Genomic DNA, 23,223 nt, shown 5'->3' with positions numbered 1-23,223 from the left:
CAGCATCTGTGATGGTATGGGGGTGTATTAGTGCCCAAGGCATGGGTAACTTACACATCTGTGAAGGGACCATTATTGCTGCAAAGTACATACAGGTTTTGGAGCAACATATGTTGCCATCCAAGCAACGTTATCATGGACGCCCCTGCTTATTTCAGCAAGACAATGCCAAGCCACGTGTTACAACAGCGTGACTTCATAGTAAAAGAGTGCGGGTACTAGACCGGCCTGCTTGTAGTCCAGACCTGTCTCCCACTGAAAATGTGTGGCGCAATATGAAGCCTAAAATACCACAACGGAGACTGTTGAACAACTTAAGCTTACATCAAGCAAGAATGGGAAAGAATTCCACCTGAAAAGCTTCAAAAATTGTTCTCCTCAGTTCCCAAATGTTTACTGAGTGTTGTTAAAAGGAAAGGCCATGTAACAAAGTGGTAAAAATGCCCCTGTGCCAACTTTTTTGCAATGTGTTGCTGCCATTAAATTCTAAGTTAATGATTATTTGCAAAAATAAATGAAGTTTCTCAGTTCGAACATTAAATATCTTGTCTTTGCAGTCTATTCAATTTAATATAAGTTATATACAAGGATTTGCAAATCATTGTATTCTGTTTTTGTTGACAAATTAAATAGGCTCCAGCACCCCCGGCAACCCCAAAAGGGACAAGCGGTAGAAAATGTATGGATGGATGGATGGGTTGCTAGTTAGACATCCTTAATTTGATTCAAGCAGTCTTATTCTTGAACTTGCACGACCAGATTAGTTTTGTATTAAAATGTGTTACGCTGTTTTTTTTTTTTTTTTCAAACAATTTATATATTTAAATGCTAGGAAAAAAACTTACAACTTTACAAAAACCCAGGGATCCCCTGTGCTTAGGTTTGGGCCCCAGTGCCCCCACTTCTAAGACTGTAAGTGTGGCTCCAGATACAAAGGGATAACTGCAGGGGCAATATAACCTTGAAATATGAAGCTATCCAGATGACCAAGGTGCCACATTATTATTCCTGTGACGGTCTGCAGGTTGAATGGGAGGATGGATGAAAGAGCAAACGGATGAAGAAAGGCCTGGGAAGATGAATGCTTTATGAGTTCTCATTAGACTTCTAAAAGTCTTGGAACAGGAGGATTATGGGTCACCAGTAAAATATATTTTTAGTCCTTTGCGTCTTAGCTCTAACCTCTGCATTCTTGTGTGTTTTCCTTTTTGCTCGGCAGGATAACCTTCTGCCACCTACCCTTCCAGAGTAAATGGCTGTACATCGGCACGGAACGGGGCAACGTCCACATCGTCAACGTGGAGTCCTTTATGCTCTCAGGCTACGTCATCATGTGGAATAAAGCCATTGAACTGTGAGTGTCATCAGATTTTGCCCATTATTAGGGTTTAGATCGATGCTTTGAACTTGGCGGGAATCAAAGTCGTTGCAACAAACCGGCCTATTGACTGGCCTAAGTGCTGTGTGGGATGCTGCATAATCACTATTTCACATTTCTTATTAATTGGAATGTTTCGACCAATGTTCTCTGCTGCCGAGTCCGATACCAATCATCCATGAGTAAGATTGGTCGATACCAACACCGATCACCGATGTATTTACTGTACATTTTTTACTTTACTCATGGTGAATGCTATTGTTGGATTAACAATATCAACACATTATTAGGGCCCGCAATGGCCCATTGCAAAAGGACTCCCACAGGGAGTCCTTATGCAATGGGACATAAGGACCTATTGTTATTCTAAGGTTTTATTATTATTCTTTATTATTATTATTCTTCCGCCGCCTCTTCGAGCACTAATTTGACCCACTTAACATGCTTCAAAACTCACCATATTTTACCCACACATCAAGACCTGCGAAAATTGTCTTTTAATAAAAAAACCAAACCCCAAAACTCAAAATTGCGCTCTAGCGCCCCCTAGAAAAAAAAAAAAACAGACTGCCTGTAACCCCCACTAGGAAGGTCGGAGAGACATGAAACAAAAACCTCTATGTAGGTCTGACTTAGACCTAGTTCTCATAATTGTATGTCTTCGGGCTAAAATCAACAGGAAGTTGGCAATTCCCCCTTCAAGACAAAAAAGTACTAAAAACAGTCACTTTTGCCTCTTTGAGCTGTAATTTCACCCTCTTAACATGCTTCAAAACTCACCAAACTGAACACACACATCAGGACTGGCTAAAACTGTGATCTAATGAAAAAACCTAACCTCAAATCTAAAAATTGTGCTCTACAGCAATTTTTGAATAAAACTGATAAAAAACTGCTCCTCGGAAGAAAAAAATTACAAAACTGCCTGTTACTCACACTGGGAAGGTCGGAGAGACATGAAACAAAAACCTCTCCGTAGGTCTCACTTAGACCTACATTTCATAAATTGACAACCCCCAGCAAAAATATACAGGAAGTTTGCTATTCCCCCTTCAACACAACATTTTTGTAAAAACCGGTCACCTTTCTTAAAAAATTATCTCCTCTGAGCGCGTTTGTTGTTTCGACTTCAAACTAACACAGGAGAGAGATTGAACCCTTCTGATTAAAAGTTGGCGAAATAGTTGTGATACCTGCTCCGGTTTTGATTTTATGACCCTTCAAAGACCCGCTGCACTGATGCTCCTGCGGTGCTGTTTTTTTAAGATGGCTGCTCAAAAGCAGGAAGCACCAGCATGCCCACACAATGCAGACAAGGTAGGTACACTAGACAAAAGTCTTGGGACACTTCACACTAAAAGTAGACAAAAGTATTGGGACACTTAGGACTAGCACCTGCCAAATACGCGGGCCCGACCAACGCTGCTTGCAGCTTTAATTTAAACTAGTTCTTTGTTTTCTTTCATTACATACAATTGTTTTCTCACTAAATGTAATAGATTTTTTCCATTTTGACACAAAAATATATGTACTGCTGGAAATTGCATACCTTTTAAACTTTAATAGTACCCAATATTGCAACAAACATTACAGTATATTATCATACTTTCCAAACATGTTTTTGTCTAAATAAAAATAAATACTTTTTTTTAACTTTACAACATACTACCCATCAAATTAATAAAAATGACAATACATTTTACATTGTTCTTTACATTACTGTAAATTGAAAAAAAAACCTCCTACTGTTATTTGCATTAAAATTCTGTTGACCGAGCTGGCAGTTTTTGACTGTAAAATCTGCGGTTGGAGTTTTTAACGGCGTATTACTGTAACTGGAAAGACGGTACATTTGTTTTTACGGTAGAAAAACTGGCAGTTAAGTTGCCAGAATAAAAAAAAAAAACTCGTACTGTTTTTCCATTACCAATATAATGTTGTAAAAATCTATTTAAATTTTAACACAAAAATTCTGGCCCACTAAGCTGCCAGCTTTTTCTGCAAAAACAGTGGTACTGTTTTTCCATTTACCGTAAAATGTTGGAAAAAAAAACCCAACTATATTTTACAGTAGAATTTTGTAATTGTAAAGTTTTAACTGTAAAATCGACAGTGTACTTAAAATAATTTATAAAATTAATAATGAAATCCAGAGTCAAATTCATACATTATTCACTGTTACAAGCGGACCTCCGACAGCAGCCGTAACTGCCATGTGGCCCTCAATGAAAACCAGTTTGACATCCCTGGTTTATGGAGACCCATAATTAGCTGCTACAGGTAATTGGCATTTGTGAACAAAAGGCATTAATCGGCAATGGCGATCACATAATTTTGTTAAGTGCTCAAAAAGTGAGTAAATCATTTACTGGTACAGTATCAGACTTTCCACCTTCAATGGATCTGTCAGCTTGACAGCCTCCATGTTATTTCCCTGCTGTTGAGACTTCAATTATTCACCGGAGCGTTTTGCTTCACACGTCCCCCCCTCCTGTGCGAGTATGTGTGCACCAAGAGGGAATAGCAGAGGAGGGTTGGAACAGGTGTCTGCCAAGATCAGTGTACGGTACACGCAGACGTTGCCTAGACTGAGCTGCGGGGGAGAGGAGCTGAGAGTGAGCAGTGGGGGCGTGGGGGAGAGACGTGCATCTCTGTGTGCTGCTGATGGAGAAGCTTTGCCATTGTAGCAAAGGGAAGACAGATAGAGGATAGATAGGACGCATAGAAAGGTAGAGATGAGTTTTAAGGGGACTCGTTACCGTATTTTCCGGGCTTTAGAGCACTAATAAGCCGCACCGACCAATTTTTAGAAGAATTTTTTTTTTTTGACATAATTCAGCCACATATAATCGGTACAAAATATCGTGTCAATGATTATTTACGTACTTAATTGTTTCCTAACGGCGCCTGCCACACGGCAGTAAAAGGGCTGATCAAACAAAACAGAAGTCATCGTCATGAACCCACCAGCTCTTAAATTAGCTGAACAGACTCAATATGTCTACTGTGACGTTTTGGTGAATTTACAAAAACTGAAACAATACAAAAATAATGCCAGTGTAAGTTAATAATTCTAACACAGACACTTGTAAACGTTCTAGCTAGAGATGTCCGATAATTGCTTTTTTGCCGATATTCCGATATTGTCCAACTCTTAATTACCGATTCTGATATCAACCGATACCGATATATACAGTCGTGGAATTAACACATTATTATGCCTAATTATGTTGTGATGCCCCGCTGGATGCATTAAACAATGTAACAAGGTTTTCCAAAATAAATCAACTCAAGTTATGGAAAAAATCCCAACATGGCACTGCCATATTTATTATTGAAGTCACAAAGTGCATTATTTTTTTTAACGTGCCTCAAAACAGCAGCTTGGAATTTGGGACATGCTCTCCCTGAGAGAGCATGACGAGGTTTAGGTGGGGGGGGGGGGGGGGGGTGTTTATGTTGTGTTACGGTGTGGATGTTCTCCCGAAATGTGTTTGTCATTCTTGTTTGGTGTGGGTTCACAGTGTGGCGCATATTTGTAACAGTGTTAAAGTTGTTTATATGGCCACCCTCAGTGTGACCTGTATGGCTGTTGACCAAGTATGCCTTGCATTAAATTGTGTTTGTGAAAAGCCATAGATATTATGTGACTGGGCCGGCACGCAAAGGCAGTGCCTTTAAGGCACGCCCCCAATATTGTTGTCTGGGTGGAAATCTGGAGAAATTCGTGAGAATGGTTACCCCGGGCGATTTTCGGGAGGGGCACTGAAATTCGGGAGTCTCTCGGGAAAATCGGGAGGGTTGGCAAGTATGACTGGGAGACGCAACTGCTCTGTACTTCTCCCTACGTCCGTGTACCACTCCGTACAGCGGCGTTTTAAAAAGTCATACATTTTACTTTTTGAAACCGATACCTATCATTTCCGATATCACATTTTAAAGCATTTATCGGCCGATAATATTGGCAGTCCGATTTTATCGGACATCTCTAGTTTTAGCATATTCACTAATGCTAACAGCGGTAGCTTGATTACATTATGATAGCACGTACAAATGTGTATTAAAACACTCCTGCATACATCTCACACGGGACGGTTTAGTAAATATGAATTGTTTTAGATATATTGTGAAACTTACAAACGTTGCTGAGTGATGAATGAAGAATCCTTTCGAGCAGAAACGCTATGGACGGTTATACTTTCGACTCAAGGCACGAAACAAGAAGTACATTTTTAACCTGCAGCACTTGCAGCGGGCGAACTCGTCTACAGGATGGTGCCATAGCACAAACAATAACACACTTTTTCAGTGTCTCTGTCGGTGTATGATGAAAACTGTTAGTTAAATACAAAGCATTATAGCCTTTCGCGAAGAAAAATAAATTGGCCGCACCGTTTTATAAGCTGCAGGGTCAAAGCGTTGGAAAAAAGTAGCGGCTTAAAGTCCGGAAAATACGGTAACTTTACTTGGTCTAAAAAAAGCATTTCTCATTGTTGGAATGATGGATTTGTGTCATTACTATTACAATGGAATACTCTCAGGGACAACATGTTTTCATGTAGTTGAAGTAGATTAGATGGGTTTCTCTACACATATAATATAAGCATCTGTCTGTCCATTCACGTATACACTTAGGGCTGACATATGCGTTGATTTGACCACGGACCCTCTAAAAAGCTTGTATGGTGTTGCGTCTGACCAGTCTCCCTCTCAGGGAATTTAAATCACCGGTCAATCCCAAGTTCTTTGGATGACACATATGCTGAGTAAGAAGGACCATCAAGACAGAATAGGAATGTTATCAAGTTTTACTAAAGCTTTAGGAGATCAGTCCACACCAATGCGGTCATACCGGCATCTCGAATTGGTCTAACAATTTATTGAATACGAAAACAGCTCCCACCCTGTCCAGAAAGGAATGCCTCCCCCTTCTCCAACACTGATAAGATAAGGAGGGGGATGTATCTCTCTCACATTACAATGCCTAAAACACTACACAGACATCTGCAGACAAAGAGAAACAAGTATACGGAGTATACATGGAACAATACCAGATGATCCAAACATGACTATGAATAAAGAAAGAACTCTTAAACATATATGCATTCTCCACAATGGTCAAAAAAAACAAAAAACATTATTACTATATGTACATGATTAACGTGAAAATTTGTTGTGATTAATCACGAGTTAGCTCGTTAACTTTGGTAGCCCTACTAAAAATCTGTTAGTTCATTCACATACACACATACTGTAAACATCATTGTGTCCCTTCCCATGCATGCATGAAGTGCAATGACATGGTCTCACCTGTCAGGCTGTCATGTGACCAAGACGGGGGATTACTGTCTTCAAGGAGCTGCAGCACACAGAGTAATGGACGCATTAGCAGTAAGCTTCCATTTTCTGCCAAGCCTGTCTGGAGGGTCCAATGACACCTGTTATTGCTGTAACACCTCAGAGGCATGGACAGAGATGATGCAGTGTGACTTGAAGTGCTCTCCTAGGTGCACAGCACCACAAAGTAGAATAAAATGTCCTTATACGTGGCGAAAAAAGTGTAATGGGTCTTGTCCTTATACAATACGTGTTATATTAGGGTGGGAGAGGTGTGAGGATGAGGTGCTTCTTCCTCCCTGTCTTTTTAACTATATCATGAGATGATGGTCACACTTGTTCTACATGAACTATGAAAGGATGCAATGAAACCCGTGACTCTGTGTGTGTGTTTTTATGTGTGTTGACTTGATTCACATGGATGGTCAGTGGGCACACAGAGTCGTGCAGAAGGGACAGAAATGTTAAGCGCGTACCATGACGCATATTTCACATGGACGCGTTAGCTTTAGGCCTCCATTCTGTCCCCTTTCATTTGCTGCTGCTCCCCCACTCCTGACCCCCAAGCTCATGCAAATGAATTTTTCATGCTTTGACGGTTCTTGCTAGAACACCCGCGTGCATGTGCTGTATAGGGCGGGCAACAGGCAGGAGTCAAGACTGGTATGGTCACTGCAATTTAACATCTACAGTATGCAGTAAGGCCCACTGTATCAATACTTGAACAACAACAGTACGCTAACCTACGCAATATGTTTATTATTGTGGTTGCATCACACTGAGAGATGTTTATAGCACTGGTCATATTCACATATTCTGTCTGTTCATATATGATGCCAACATTCGTCTGTCAATTCGTGTGCACATTTAATGTCGACATCTTATTGTCCATTTGCATGCCCATTTAATGCCGACATCCGTCTGTCCATTTGCATGCACATGTAACGCCAACATCTGTTTATCCATTCACATGCATATTTAATGGCGACATCTGTTTATTCATTAGCATGCACATGTAATGCCAACATCTGTTTTTCCATTCGCATGCACATTTAATGTCGACATTTATCTGTCCAATAGCATGCACATTTAATACCAAAATCCGTTTGTCAATTTGCATGCACATTTAATGTTGACATCCGTCTGTCCATTTGCATGCACATTTAATGTCGACATCTGTTTATCCATTAGCATGCTCATATAAAGCCATCATCTGTTTTTCCATTCGCATGCCCATTTAAAGTTGACATTCATCTGTCCATTAGCATGCACATATAATGCCAACATCCATTTATCCATTCACATGCACAATTAATGGCGACATTGTTTGTCCATTCGCATGCCCATTTAATGCCAACATCCGTCTGTCAATTCACGTGCACATTTAATGTCGACATCTGTTTGTCCATTCGCATGCCCATTTAATGCCAACACCCATTTGTCAATTTAATGCACATTTAATGTTGACATCCGTCTGTCCATTTGTATGCAAATTTAATGTCAACATCCGTTTGTCAATTTGCATGCACATTTAATGTCGACATTTGTTTCGCATGCACAATTAATGTCGACCTCTGTTTGTCCATTTGCATGCCCATTAAATGCCAACATCCGTCTGTCGATTTCGCATGCACATTTAATGTCAACATCCGTTTGTCAATTCACATGCACATTTAATGTCGACATCTTTGTCCATTCGCATGCCCATTTAATGCCGACATCCATTTGTCAATTTGCATGCACATTTAATGTTGATATCCGTCTGTCCATTCACATGCACATATAATGCCAACATCTGTTTTTCCATTCACATGCACAATTAATGTCGACATCTGTTTGTCCATTCGCATGCCCATTTAATGCCAACGTCCGTTTGTCAATTTGAATGCACATTTAATGTCGACATCTGTCTATGCATTAGCATGCTCATATAATGCCAACATCTGTTTTTCCATTCGCATGCACATTTAATGCCGACATCTGTCCATTAGCATGCACATATAATGCCAACATCCGTTTTCCCATTTGCAAGCACAATTAATTTCAACATCTGTTTGTCCATTTGCATGCCCTTTTAATGCCAACATCCGTCTGTCGTTTCGCATGCACATTTAATGTCGACATCTGTTTTTCCATTCGCATGCCGATTTAATGCCAACATCCGTTTGTCAATTTGCATGCACATTTCATGTTGACATCCGTCTGTCCATTAGAATGCACATATAATGCCAACATCTGCACCGTTTGCATGTGTATTTGATGTCGACATCTGTCTATCCATTAGCATGCTCATATAATGCCAACATCTGTTTTTCCATTCGCATGCACATTTAATGCTGACATCTGTCCATTAGCATGCACATATAATGCCAACATCCGTTTAACCATTCGCATGCATATTTAATGTCGACATCTGTTTATCCATTAGAATGCACATATAATGCCAACATCCGTTTTTCCATTTGCATGCACAATTAATTTCAACATCTGTTTGGCCATTTGCATGCCCATTTAATGCCAACATCCGTCTGTCGATTCGCATGCACATTTAATGTCGACATCTGTTTGTCCATTCGCATGCACATTCAATGTCAACATCTGCACCATTCGCATGCATATATAATGTCGACATCTGTTTATCTATTACCATGCACGTACATTTGTCAATTTGCATGCACATTTCATGTCAACATCTGTTTGTCCATTCGCATGCCCATTTAATGCCAACATCCATTTGTCAATTTCCAAGCACATTTAATGCCAACATCCGTTTGTCAATTTGCATGCACATTTAATGTTGACATCCGTCTGTCCATTAGCATGCACATACAATGCCAACATCTGCACCATTCGCAAGCATATTTAATGTCGACCAACATCTGTTTGTCAATTCGCATGCACATTTAATGTTGACATCCGTCTGGCCATTAGCATGCACATTTAATGTTGACATCCGTCTGGCCATTAGCATGCACATGTAATGCCAACATCTGTTGATCCATTTACATGCATATTTATTGTCGACATCTGTCTAACCATTAGTATGCACATCTAATGCCAACATCTGTTTTTCCATTCACATGCACATTTAACGCCGAAATCTGTCTGTCCATTAGCAGGCACATATAATGCCAACATCTGTTTATCCATTCGCATGCATATTTAATGTCGACATTTGTTTATCCATTAGCATGCCAGATACAATGCCAACATCCGTTTTTCCATTTGCATGCACAATTCATGTTGACATCTATCCGCCCATTAGCATGCACATATAATGCCAACATCTGTTTATCTATTCGCAAGCACATTCATTGCCAACATCCGTCTGGCTATTCACATGCAGAAACAATGCAAACATCTGTCTTTTCATTCGCATGCTTTCATGGTAACATCCGTCGTTCCATTTGCATACTTATGAGGCCAACTTCTGTCTTTTTGTCGGTTGGTATGCAGTGCACATTTACCGTTGACATCTGTCTGTCCATTCACATGCCTATATAGTAACATCTGTCCTTCCATTTGCGTACTCATGATCAGGGTTCGTACGGGTGCTTAAAAACTTTGAAAATGCTTGGATTTTAATGTTGTGTTTTCAAAGTTTGAAAAATGCTTGAATTTTGGGTGAAGTGCTTGTAAATGCTTGGAAATGTTCATCATATTTCTCTGCAGTCTGACTCAATAGGCTAATTATAAAATGAAAAAAAAACAAAAAAACGTTTCCTTAAAAATGAAAGCTACACGCTTGATCTTTTGGCTTTGCACGAGCCCTTACATTAGGTTGTTGTCATGCCAGAGCCGTATATACGGCTCTGTCGCCCCCAAGAGGACAGTGGTGCATCGGTCCATCATGCCGGGAGGTTGTCGTTTTAATGAACATGATGTATGCATGAATTATGATACAAACAAACAAGTAAACAATAATAATTAATGTTATTTATTGTAAGGAATGATGTATACATGAATTATGATACAAACAAACAAGTACCGGTAAACAACAATTAATCTTATTTCTTGTAAGGAATGATGTATACATGAATGATGATGATACAAACAAACAAGTAAACAACATTTGCAAACACCAATGACATTGAATAGTCTACAAAAACATTGCTTCATTTTCTATGCCCCATTCAGTTAATGATAATGGTTTTAGCAAATTTTCCGTATTTTTCCTACAGACAGCATTTGGTGACCGCAAACAACAAGGCTATGGATTGATTCACACTGGTTTTCGCCTTTTGAAGGGTACTGGAAATACTGGAAAATTGATCTTGAAAGTCCTTAAAAAGTGCTTGAATTTGGCCATGGAAAAGGTATACGAACCCTGATGATGCCAACTCATGCACATATAGTGCCAACATCTGTCCATCAATGTGCATGCAAATACAGTATAGTGCCAACATCTGTCTGTCATAATATAAAATACGTCTCGTCATGTTAACATCTTTACAAACTGCTTAAACAAATGTCTTATAACTGTTATAGAGCTGTTTAGTGATATAAAGAAGTCTATTTGCCTTCCTGCAATGTACATGCAGTATGTATGTGCATTCACATACATACATTATGCCAACATCTGTATGTAAAATCACATTCATGTGTAATGTGTTTTGTGTTATCTCAGTGTTTCCCATTTAAACTGCCACGAAAACATGGGGCTCTGCCTCACAGGAGGTCATACTCACCTGATGGATCAAAGAATAAATAAAAAGACATACAGTTGCAGGATGGCTTGTTGTTGACTGTTGAGCAACTTTGACGCTATATGATGAATTTAGACTTCTTTAGGTGCTTGAGGTGTGGCGGTAAATGTATTTGTATTTAAATTGGTCAGTGAAGAGGCGTACTGAATTCCCATGCTGCATTGTAAACAACACATTGGCAATTTATTGTCTGTATAGTTAACATAGAGCTGTGCGACGCGACAAATTACTGCACGTCTCCACAGATGGAACCACTACAAAAACAATGCAGAATCCGCTCATTTCCATAATAATATCACTACATAAACACACAGAGGCGACGCGAGGCCAGGTATTGTACATGTGTCGACCATGCAGCAAACAAGCTGTTAAAGCCACGTTGCCACAGTGATGCTGTCACGGTGACTTTTGCTGTCATTTCCCCCTGGCGACACCAGATGTTCACAACTTCAATGTGTGCACGTTGTGGTATCCTAAAATCACCTTTTTTTTTTTACATACAGCCTGCACATCTGAACGTTTATTTTGTGGATAATTGTGTCTCATTGCATAAAAGAGCTGTTTTTTTTTAGATGTAATGAAGTGTGACTCTTCCTATCACCCATTGACACACCATTGCTGTATGGCGCATACAGGCTTTTTTTTTCTGTGCTTGAATACGCACACAATGTGTCACTAATTTTATGAAGAACTGATAACACAGGCGAGGGATTCCGGGCAGTAAATATTTATAACAGGTCGTGTCCCATTTATAGGATCAATAAGGCAAGACACAAGTGCAATTAAGGCGCATCCAAGCCATTTAAATGAGATAAACAGGCTTAATGCATGTTGAGCATGTCTCAGTAAAGCATTATGCTAAATACATCAAAATTACCATTTTTTGTTTTTGTTTTTTTCTACCAGTCTAGCAGCTGCAAACTTAAATCTAGCGAGGTACATCAGCAAGTAGCCTGTCATGCACAATCTTGAATTGTATTTAAAGCCTCAGAGTGACATACAAATAGCTCTATTTAGCCCTCAAACATGCAATATTTGTTTATCTCCTCCTTCTTTGCTTTTTGTCCTTGGATTTGTGGATATTTTGGGTGAAAATGAATCCAGTTTTTGAAGGATAAGTCGTCACAAACCTCATAACAAGAGGCATCTTCTACAAAACGCCAAACCAGTAATTTTGACACGTTGTGTAAATGGTAAATAAAATCAGAATACAATGATTTGCAAATCCTTTTCAACTTATATTCAATTGAATAGACTGCAAAGACAAGATATTTAATGTTCAAACTGAGAAACAACATTTTTTTTTGCAAATGATCATTAACTTAGAATTTTTTGCAGCAACACATTGCAAAAAAGTTGGCACAGGGGCATTTTTACCACTGTGTTACATGGCCTTTCCTATTAACAACACTCAGTAAACGTTTGGGAACTGAGGAGACCAATTTTTGAAGCTTTTCAGGTGGAATTCTTTCCCATTCTTGCTTGATGTACAGCTTAAGTTGTTCAACAGTCCGGGGTTTCTGTTGTCATATTTTACGCTTCATAATGCGCCACACATTTTCAATGGGAGACAGGTCTGGACTACAGGCAGGCCAGTCTAGTACCCGCACTCTTTTACTATGAAGCCACGCTGTTGTAACACGTGGCTTGGCATTGTCTTGCTGAAATAAGCAGGGGCATCCATGATAACATTGCTTGAATGGCAACATATGTTGCTCCAAAACCTGTATGTACCTTTCAGCATTAATGGTGCCTTCACAGATGTGTAAGTTACCCATGCCTTGGGCACTAATACACCCCCATACCATCACAGATGCTGGCTTTTGATTTTCATCGCCTATAACAATCCGGATGGTTCTTTTCCTCTTTGGTCCGGAGGACACAACGTCCACAGTTTCCAAAAACAATTTGAAATATGGACGGGTCAGACCACAGAACACTTTTCCGCTTTGCATCAGTCCATCTTAGATGAACTCAGGCCCAGCGAAGTCGGGGACGTTTCTGGGTGTTGTTGATAAATGGCTTTCGCTTTGCATCGTAGAGTTTTAACTTGCACTTACAGATGTAGCGACTAAATGTAGTTACTGACAGTGGTTTTCTGAAGTGTTCCTGAGCCCATGTGGTGATATCCTTTACGCACTGATGTCGGTTTTTGATGCAGTACTGCCTGAGGGATCGAAGGTCACGGGCATTGAATGTTGGTTTTCAGCCTTGCCGCTTAGTGATTTCTCCAGATTCTCTGAACCTTTTGATGGTATTACAGACTGTAGATGGTAAAATCCCACAATTCCTTGCAATAGCTGGTTGAGAAATGTTGTTCTTAAACAATTTGCTCATGCATTTGTTGACAAAGTGGTGACCCTTGCCCGATCTTTGTTTGTGATTGACTGAGCATTTCATGGTAGCTGCTTTTATACCCAATCATGGCACACACCTGTTCCCAATTAGCTTGTTCATCTGTGGAATGTTCCAAATAAGTGTTTGATGAGCATTCCTCAACTTTCTCAGTCCTTTTTGCCACTCCTGCCAGCTTTTTTGAAACATGTTGCAGGCAAGTTAATATTTGCAAAAAAAAACAAAGTTTACCAGTTCGAACGTTAAGTATCTTGTCTTTGCAGTCTATTCAATTGAATATAGGTTGAAAAGGATTTCATTGTATTTTGTTTTTATTTACCATTTACACAACATGACAACTTCACTGGTTTTGGGGTTTGTAAATGTTGCCCTTGTGCTGTGGCTGCGTAAAATAACTCAAATTTAGATACACCACTCAGTGTGATGCAGTGTAGTTTAATGCTATTTTTGCTCTAATATATGTTTTTGTAGTACTTCACATTAGTAAGCACAGGAAACATCCTGATACTAAGTTGTAAGGTTGTTTGGATGATGCACTCAAGCATGTCTTTATACAAGGACGGTAGCACCATGCAATCATTCATTTATATGGATTTCAAACACTTGACCCCGAGGGTCCGTGTGCACAAACACTATGACGTCGGCTTAATTCACTGTACAAATAAATTACAACGAGACCGAGCCTCGCAGACGAAAAAACTGAGAGCATTTGTGCCTAAAGTCTTATTAAAAAAAGGGGGGAATAAGCCATATGGCACCGGCGGACGAGTCACATTTGTAATTTCAGCGAGAGGGTAATTGATTGTTACGGGTATATGTTTTACAAAGTGGGTGTTAAGATGGACCTTAATTGCCATGCTGCATGTGTATGTGTGTATCGCATGTGTGTGAAGGCAGCAGAGTGAGATCAGATAAAGCACAAAAAAAGCTACCAGCTGCAGCAGTGATATGGCTCCAGCGCCATCAGGCTAAATATAGACATAAGACATACTGTTAGCTGCCAATAAACCTCCTTTTGAGTCTGACTGTTATTCAAAATGTTTCTGCTGTTCATAAGTGCAAAATCTCTACTGTCGAGTTCAGCGAAGTATAACAGTGAACAGCATATCATGCACCATCTCGGCGAGCTTCAGCATGATGTGATGTTGCCTCAATTCGTCTGCAGATTTGTGAAAATTTGGGGCCCAATGTCTTGTTTTTTCTTCCTGCTGAGGAATGTAGCCGGCAGAGTATCATGCACCAACTTGAATAACTTACCACAATGCGATGGTACCTCTATTTGTTTGCAGATTTTTGAAAATGTTGGTCCCACTTAACTTTCTTTCTCTTTAAATTCAGTAGCAAGCAGCATATCATGCACCATCTTGACTACCTTAGCGGGATGTTGTCATGCATCTATTTGTCTGCAGATGTGTGAACATTTTGGCCAAATGTCTTTTGTTTGCTTTCAATCGAGTTCAAAAGGCTTAATTAGTGAGCATCATATCATGCACCATCTTGACTAGCTTAGCGTGATGCTGCTATTTGTCTGCAGATTTGTGAAAATGTTGGTAAAATGTATTTTGTTTGCTTCCTGTTGAATTCAAAAGGGTTAATTAGTGAGCAGCATATCATGCACTATCCTGCATAGCTTAGCGGGATGTTGTAGTGACTATTTGCCTGCAGATTTGTGAAAATGTTGGACCCAATGTCTTGTGTTCTTCCTCTTAAGTTCAGCTAGGTATTGTAGAGAACAGCATATGATGCACTATCTCGGTAGGCTTTCGCGTCACGTTGTCTCAATTCTCCTGCAGATTTGTGAACGTTTTTGGTCCACTGTTTTGTTTTATTCCTCCTGAGTTCAGCACGTTTTAGTAGTGAGCAGCATATCATGTACCATCTAGAATCATTAAGCATGATGTGAAATAGGGTTGTACGGTATACCGGTACTAGTATAGTATCGCGGTACTAATGAATCAAAAACGGTACTATACTCTGTTTGAAAAGTACTGGTTCGCCATATTTTTTTTCTTCTTTACAGGCATGACAGCACGTCGTCATCACGTCGTGTCACTGCTGGTTTACAAGCAGAGGAGCATGTTCGGCAGTGCACAATCACAGAGTACTTACAAGCAGACACAGTGTGTGGACAGAAAAGGAAGAATAGAAACATTTTGGCTTAAAAACTAACGATAAAGGTGAAGTTATAACACTGAAACACCCTCAGGAAGAGGTGCTTTAAAACATGGCTAGCTAGTTAGCGGCTAATGTCCATCCACAGTCTGCAGTGTTTTAGCTTCTTCTAAATCACTAATCCTTGCCTCCATGGCGACAAATAAAGTGAGTTTTTTACAAGTATCATCCCTGCAAGATGAGGGATAGCTGAACATGCTTCACTACACACCCTAGGAGGATACGATAGCTCACCGGCGTCATAATGTAAACAAATGCCATGGGTGGATCTACACCTAACATCCACTGTAATGATACCAAGTACAAGAGTGTATTTAGTCAATACTACTATAGTTACATCAATATTTTTTTCAAAAACTTTTTTCTTTAAAAAAAAAAAAATCTGATTATATTCATAAACTCAGGAAATACGTCCCTGGACACATGAGAACTTAAATTATGACCAATGTATGATCCTGTAACTACTTGGTATCGGATCGATACCTAAATTTGTGGTATCATCCAAGACTAATTTAAAGTATCAAGCAACAGAAGTGATTATTAAATTTTAACAGAAGTGTAGATAGAACATGTTGAAACAGAAAATAATCAGATAGTAACAGTAAATGAACAAGTAGATTAATAATCTATTTTTACAGCTTGTTCTTTACAATTATGACAAAATAATAGAATGATAAATGACACTAATGTTACTGCATACGTCAGCAGCTAAATTAGGAGCCTTTGTTTGCTTACTTACTACTAAAAGACAATTTGTCTAGAATGTTTGCTATTTTATTTAAGGACAAAATTGTTCTTCGATTGCAATAAGAAACATATGTTCAGTGTACCCTAAGATTTTTTGTTAAAATAAAGCCAATAACGCCAATTGTTTGTGGTCCCTTTTACATAGAAAAGTATCGGAATGCATTTTGATACCAGTATGGGTACCAAAATATGGGTGTCGAAACCACCCTGATGTGATGGCACCTTTACTTGTCTGCAGATTTTTTTTTTAAACAATTGTCTTGCTTTATTCCTCTTGAGTTCATTGAGGAATGGTAGCAAGCAGCATGCCATGCACCATCTTGAATAGCTTAGCGTAATGTTAAGTGGCTCTCTTTGTCTGCAGTTTCGTAAAAAAAAAATGGAGTCCAGTGTCTTCTCTTTGCTTCCCCCTGAGTTCAGTGAAGGGTGATGAAAGAACAGCATCAGCAGCATAGTATACTTCTAGTCACCAGGGACTACAGATCCTCACAGAGCCGTCCATCACACACTTCAGTGAGCTGGTGTCTTTCAACGGGGTTGTCTGTGATTGACAGCTCTGTTCTCACCAGCAAATCTCATCCACAGGTTCAGAGACATTCTGTCTCCCTCCAACCCTGTCCGGCGTTATTGGATGGTAGTTACTTATACCCAAAATGTTTGCTCAGTGTCTTTTTTTCTCCCTTTGTTTCTCCCAAAGGTCTTCCAAGGCTCACCCTGGACCAGTCGTCCACATCAGTGACAACCCCATGGATGAGGGAAAGGTAAAGGACAATATTCATTCATATTTCAATGAAAGTGATGAGACTAGGGCTGCAACTAACAACTAATTTGATAATCGATTAATCTGTCGATTATTACTTCGATTAATCGATTAATAATCGGATAAAAGAGACAAACTACATTTCTATCCTTTCCAGTATTTTATTTATTTTTTAAACAGCATACTGGCAACATGTTATTTCAACTTGCCAAATAAAACAAGGCAAATGTTACAAAAAAAATGTTTTTATAAAGTGCACCATTGTCATGCACAATAGCAATAATTTTGCTTAGGGGAATTTCAAACCTGGCTACTACCTATTCCAACCATTCTGCAATGTTGGATGCTGAATGTCTTTCCTTTAGTGGCATGGTCGTAAGGCAGATTGACTTCATGTTCCATTCGTCTCCAATGTAATGGCATGTATTGCCAAGGTAGCCTTCCGTGGCTACTACATCAGTAGTGAGAGCAATTTTGCTCTGGGTGGCTTTTATGTCAGTCTACACTTGGAATGTCTGCTCGTACTTCCTCTCCATCACTTTGGTAACATGGGTCCACGTGGGAAGAGTGTAACCAGTGTTGAGGACGTGAATCATTTGTCTAAAACCTCCATCCTCCACCATTGATAGTGGCCTCATGTCAGTTAGCAACATATTCAGGAGGGCATCAGTCAATGCAGCCGCTTGCTGTGGTGTGCGCACCTTCCTTTCTACCAAATCGCTAATGCTGGCTTGTTTCTTTCTGAAATGAGAGAAACAATATAATGAACGTACATAGAAGCATCATTTACATGTAACTCAATACATACTAGAGATGCGCGGTTTGCGGACACAACCGCGGAGTCCGCGGATTATCCGCGGATCGGGCGGATGAAATTAAAAAAAATAAGATTTTATCGGCTCGCGGGTCGGGTCGGGCGGATTAATTAGATTTTTTTTTTTTTTTTTTTTTTTTTTTGCGGGTGGCAGTTAAACCAATTGGGAAATATATATACATAGTTAAATGTTGTTACCCACATACGAAAAACGAGCAGGCACCTGCTGCATATGCCACAACAGAAGAAAAAAAAAGAAAAGAGATGGACACTTTTACGGAGCGGAGAAGGGACGCCTCGCCGGGGTCCGGGACCGAAGCCCCTTCCCCCGAGAGGGCCCCACCGGGAGCCGTAGCTGAGGCGATCCGCGAGAAGGGCCCGACGCACGTCCAGGGTCACTACCGCGCCCACCGCACCGACACCCCGCCTCGTCCGCTTTCGCCGCGGCCGGCGTCACGCGCAGCAGGTAAGCAGTTTACCTGCCCGCCACCCCCGTGGCCGGGGGCTCGTAACATGGGTCACTCTGCGCGCTCCGCCCGCGCAGCTTACCTGCTTGCCACCCCTGTTGCCGGGGGCGCGTAAAAGGGGTCACTCCGCGCTCAGTGCGCTCACGAAAGGGGTGGGGCTCACCCTGGTTGATATAGAGAGCAGGACGGTGGCCATGGAATTTCATTTAAGGTTTGTGATAAACCATCAAACTCATTCGTTAAAAGGACTCTATAGTAATATAAAGCGAAATTTTCTGGACATTATCATGCAAGAAAAGTTTATTTTTGGGATCGCGATCACCGCGTAATGATTTTTAAAGGTTGCATTACATTATTAACTGTCCCATGTGATCAGCCAGTGCGATTGGAAGTCCATGCTCAATTATTGCCTCCGTAAATAAAACTTCGGCATTTATCACATCCAAAGAATCTGTTTGGGCGACGAAAAACGTTGAAAGTTTTCCACTTGTATCGCTAGCAACGGCATTAGACTTGTGTTTTTTTGTCCCAACGTGGTCTTTTACATCGCTAATTCCTCCGTGTCCCATCGAAAAATCTTGTCTGCACAAGGTGCAATTAGCGTAGTTTTCACCCTTTTTTTTTTTTTTTAATTAATATTAGATATATAACAACGGGCGGATGGCGGGCGGATGCAGTTCAGATGAAACGTTACTTCGGGTGGATGGCGGATGGATGACGACTTTCTGACGCGGTTGCGGATGAGATAAATTGCCTATCCGCGCATCTCTAATACATACCTAGTTGATTTCTGACGTAAAAGGCAAATACACCACCACATTAAATTAAAAGCTAAATTAAATAAATGGACATTGGGGATGCAGCATACAGCAATAATAACACAGAAATGTAACTCATCAGATCAGAACTGAATCAGATATTGTACACGTTTCTGTTGTGAATAATAAAGGATTAATTGCTTAAGGCTGCCTCTGAATAATAGCATGAAATATTCCAGCACCTTCATAACGTTTAGTTATACTAAAGCGTCACTCAAATCTAAATATATTTATATAGCTTTATCGGGCCCGGCTACATTGATCCATTATGAAACCAACCTGAGATATCTCTGTTCGTTACGTTTATTTCAAAATTGGTAACCGTGCGTTTTCTTTCTCAAAACGGAGTCAAATGTGCCGGAGACACATTATCAGCCCCGCGCTGCAACAAAGGGATAACGTTAACGTTACTCGCAAAAAAGCTGAACTCATGAATGCCTGTTGCCACTCAAAACAACACAGAAAATGCACTCTCCAAGGAGTTCCTAACACTCTGAAAGTTAATACACAACAGTTGCTGCTTCGCTGCCTTAAAAGAAATCTCCTCGTTAACAAAATATTAAAAACACACAAAGACGGACACAACGGATCAATGTACCCGGACTATGGACTTAAAAAGTTACGTACCGTGAGTTCTTCCCTTCATCCATGGCTCCAACATGTTTCCTCTTCAGGTGCTCCCAAAGCGATGTTGTACTTCCGTGCCATTTTGCAGGAAACGGTCTTCTTTAAAGTCTTTCAAGTAAAGTGTTCCCACACTTTTGACGACTTAGGTCAGGGGTAGGGAACCTGTGGCTCTTTTGATGACTGCATCTGGCTCTCAGATAAATCTTAGCTGACATTGCTTAACACGATAAGTAATGAATAATTCCGCTGGTAATCACAGTGTTTAAAATAACCTTCAAAATATAAAAAATTCTCATGCATTTTAATCCATCAATCAATCCTACCGCACCTGCTCAAGAAGTTGCATTAATGGTAAGAAGTATTCTATTTATTATTGGTTAGCTTCAGAATAACAATGTTATTAAAAAGAATAAGAGACTTATTATCCTAAAATGTTGGTCTTACTTAAAAATGAACGCATTTAGTTGTATTTAGTGTTAAAAAAATATTATATGGCTCTCACGGAAATACATTTTAAAATATTTGGCTTTCATGGCTCTCTAAGCCAAAAAGGTTCCCGACCCCTGACTTGAGTCGTACACTTTTCTCCATTGAAGCATTAACCTCAAGATGTTTCTCCGCTGGACTATCCGTACTGTTTTTCTCCGCCATTTTTCGAATGTTTCTAGGCAAAGGAGACGGCGCGGTCACGTGAGCTGCACATGACACATCATTAGCTGGCTTACTGGCACCTCATGAGACGTAGCCGCAGCGCATGCGTATAGCATAGATCCAACGAATCGATGACTAAATTAATCGCCAACTATTTTTATAATCGATTTTAATCGATTTAACCGATTAGTTGTTGCAGCCCTAGATGAGACAGTGGAACCTGGATAGTCCAACACATTTTTTTTTTACTTACGGCAACTATGTTTATCAAAGAATCTTGCTCAAATTGTCCACACATGTTCTTGTCCCCTAAAGGTGTGTACCAAATTGGGTGGTGCTTCAGTTGAACCCCCTTAAATTACACAGGGTGTTTTGTAGAGTTTATTGGGCTGTGTGATACATTTCTAGTCAGTTGGACTTAATGGGGTTTGATAACATTGACACGTATGATATGTAGTGGTATTTGTTAGGAAACTGTAGCACAGAGAACAAATTATCGGGAAAAAAACTATGTGGGTGTCTTCATCTTTGGTGCAGTTTTAGGAACAATAGATATTTTCTCCACCGAAAGTTCAGGAAAGTTTGGTTCCTGTGTAATGGCCGCAGGGATCTATCCATATACAGTATATATAAATATTGCCAGTCACAATTAGCTTGTACTTGGCTGGGAATAAAAGTATATACCGTATTTTTCGGACCATAGGGCGCACCGGATTATGAAGCGCACTGCCGATGAATGGTCTGTTTTTGATCTTTTTTCATATATAAAGCACATTACAGGAGTCATATTATTATAATTTTTTGCTAAATGTAAAACACTTCCTTGTGGTCTACATAACATGTAATGGTGGTTCTTTGGTCAAAAATGTTGCACAGATTATGTTTTATAGATCATCTTCAAACCGCTTTCTGACATTCGCTTCCGGATGCGCCGTTTTGTGGGCGGTCTTATTTACGTGGCTCACCTTCGGCAGCGTCTTCTCCCCGTCATCTTTGTTGTAGCGGTGTAGCGTGCAAGGACGGGAGTGGAAGAAGTGTCAAAAGATGGAGCTAACTGTTTTAATGACATTCAGACTTTACTTCAATCAATAACGGAGCAGCATCTCCTCATCCGGAAACAACAACACAGGAAATGTGTCCCGTGAAAAACCGTCCGACCTGAACTCTCTTATAACTAAAGTTCCTTGGGTGAATACATACCTCACTACACCGGTATGTTTTAGCGCTTTCATGGCGAGTTTACTGACAGATACTGTCAAATCGCTTTGAGTACCTTAAAGGTAGAAAAGCGCCATACAAGTATAACCCATAGGCATACTTGCCAACCTTGAGACCTCTGAATTTGGGAGATAGGTGGGGGCGGGGTTAAGGTTGGGGGGGCGGGGTTTGGTGGTAGCTGGGGTGTATATTGTAGCGTCCCGGAAGAGTTAGGGCTGCAAGGAATTCTGGATATTTGTTCTGTTGTGTTTATGTTGTGTTACGGTGCGGATGTTCTCCCAAAATGTGTTTGTCATTCTTGTTTGGTGTGGGTTCACAGTGTGGCGCATATTTGTAACAGTGTTAAAGTTGTTTATACGGCCACCCTCAGTGTGACCTGTATGGCTGTTGATCAAGTATGTCTTGCAGTCACTTACGTGTGTCTGTAGAAGCCGCATACAACATGTGACTTGGCCGGCACGCTGTATGTATGGAGAAAAAGTGGAAGCGGCGACAGGTTGTAGAGGACGCTTAAGGCAGTGCCATCACGGCACGCCCCCAGTATTGTTGTCCGGGTGAAAATTGGGAGAATGGTTGCGCCGGGAGATTTTCGGGAGGGGCACTGAAATTCGTGAGTCTCCCGGAAAAATGGGGAGGGTTGGCAAGTATGCCCATAGGTCAGGGTTCTTTTACAACAAAGTAAGTACATGAAATACATAGCAACACTATACAAAACAATATGATTTTCATAAAAAGTCAGGCTTGTCCAACAGTCAGAAAGTCGTCCTCTAAGTAAATGATGAATTAATGAGGGTCAGGCAATTACTTTTGGTCCATTTCAGCTGTAAATAACAATACATCCAATCCAATCCAATCCACTTTATTTATATAGCACATTTAAACAACAAAATGTTTCCAAAGTGCTGCACAACAATATTAAACACAATTAAAAACAATATAAAATAAATGTGATTAAAAACTATTTCAAAGGGTAAAACCAATTAAAACAGTAAATAGAAAGCAAAAGCAAAATTTTAAAAACACAGAGGACAACAGAGGACCACACAACTCACGTAGTGTTAAAAGCCAGAGAATAAAAGTGGGTCTTAAGACGAGACTTAAAACACTCCACTGTGGGAGCAGTTCGAACATGGAGGGGCAGAGTGTTCCAGAGCTTAGGGCCGACCACAGAGA

General features: G+C 40.2%; 1 protein-coding gene across 7 annotated transcripts in view; it reads left to right on the top strand.

Moving 5' to 3' along the window:
• The window catches only part of stxbp5a (syntaxin binding protein 5a (tomosyn)), a 260,924-nt gene that overhangs the window by 141,342 nt on the left and 96,359 nt on the right, over positions 1 to 23,223 (top strand). For all 7 annotated transcript variants that reach the window (XM_061929527.2, XM_061929526.2, XM_061929525.2 and 4 more), the window contains 2 exons: positions 1,220 to 1,354; positions 17,393 to 17,456. In XM_061929527.2, coding sequence (XP_061785511.2) covers positions 1,220 to 1,354; positions 17,393 to 17,456 — 199 coding nt within the window. The remainder of the gene's footprint in view (positions 1 to 1,219; positions 1,355 to 17,392; positions 17,457 to 23,223) is intronic.

Source organism: Nerophis lumbriciformis, linkage group LG34, assembly GCF_033978685.3.
Source record: "Nerophis lumbriciformis linkage group LG34, RoL_Nlum_v2.1, whole genome shotgun sequence".
Lineage (NCBI taxonomy): Eukaryota > Metazoa > Chordata > Actinopteri > Syngnathiformes > Syngnathidae > Nerophis > Nerophis lumbriciformis.
This window is presented reverse-complemented; position numbering and strand designations above follow the sequence as displayed.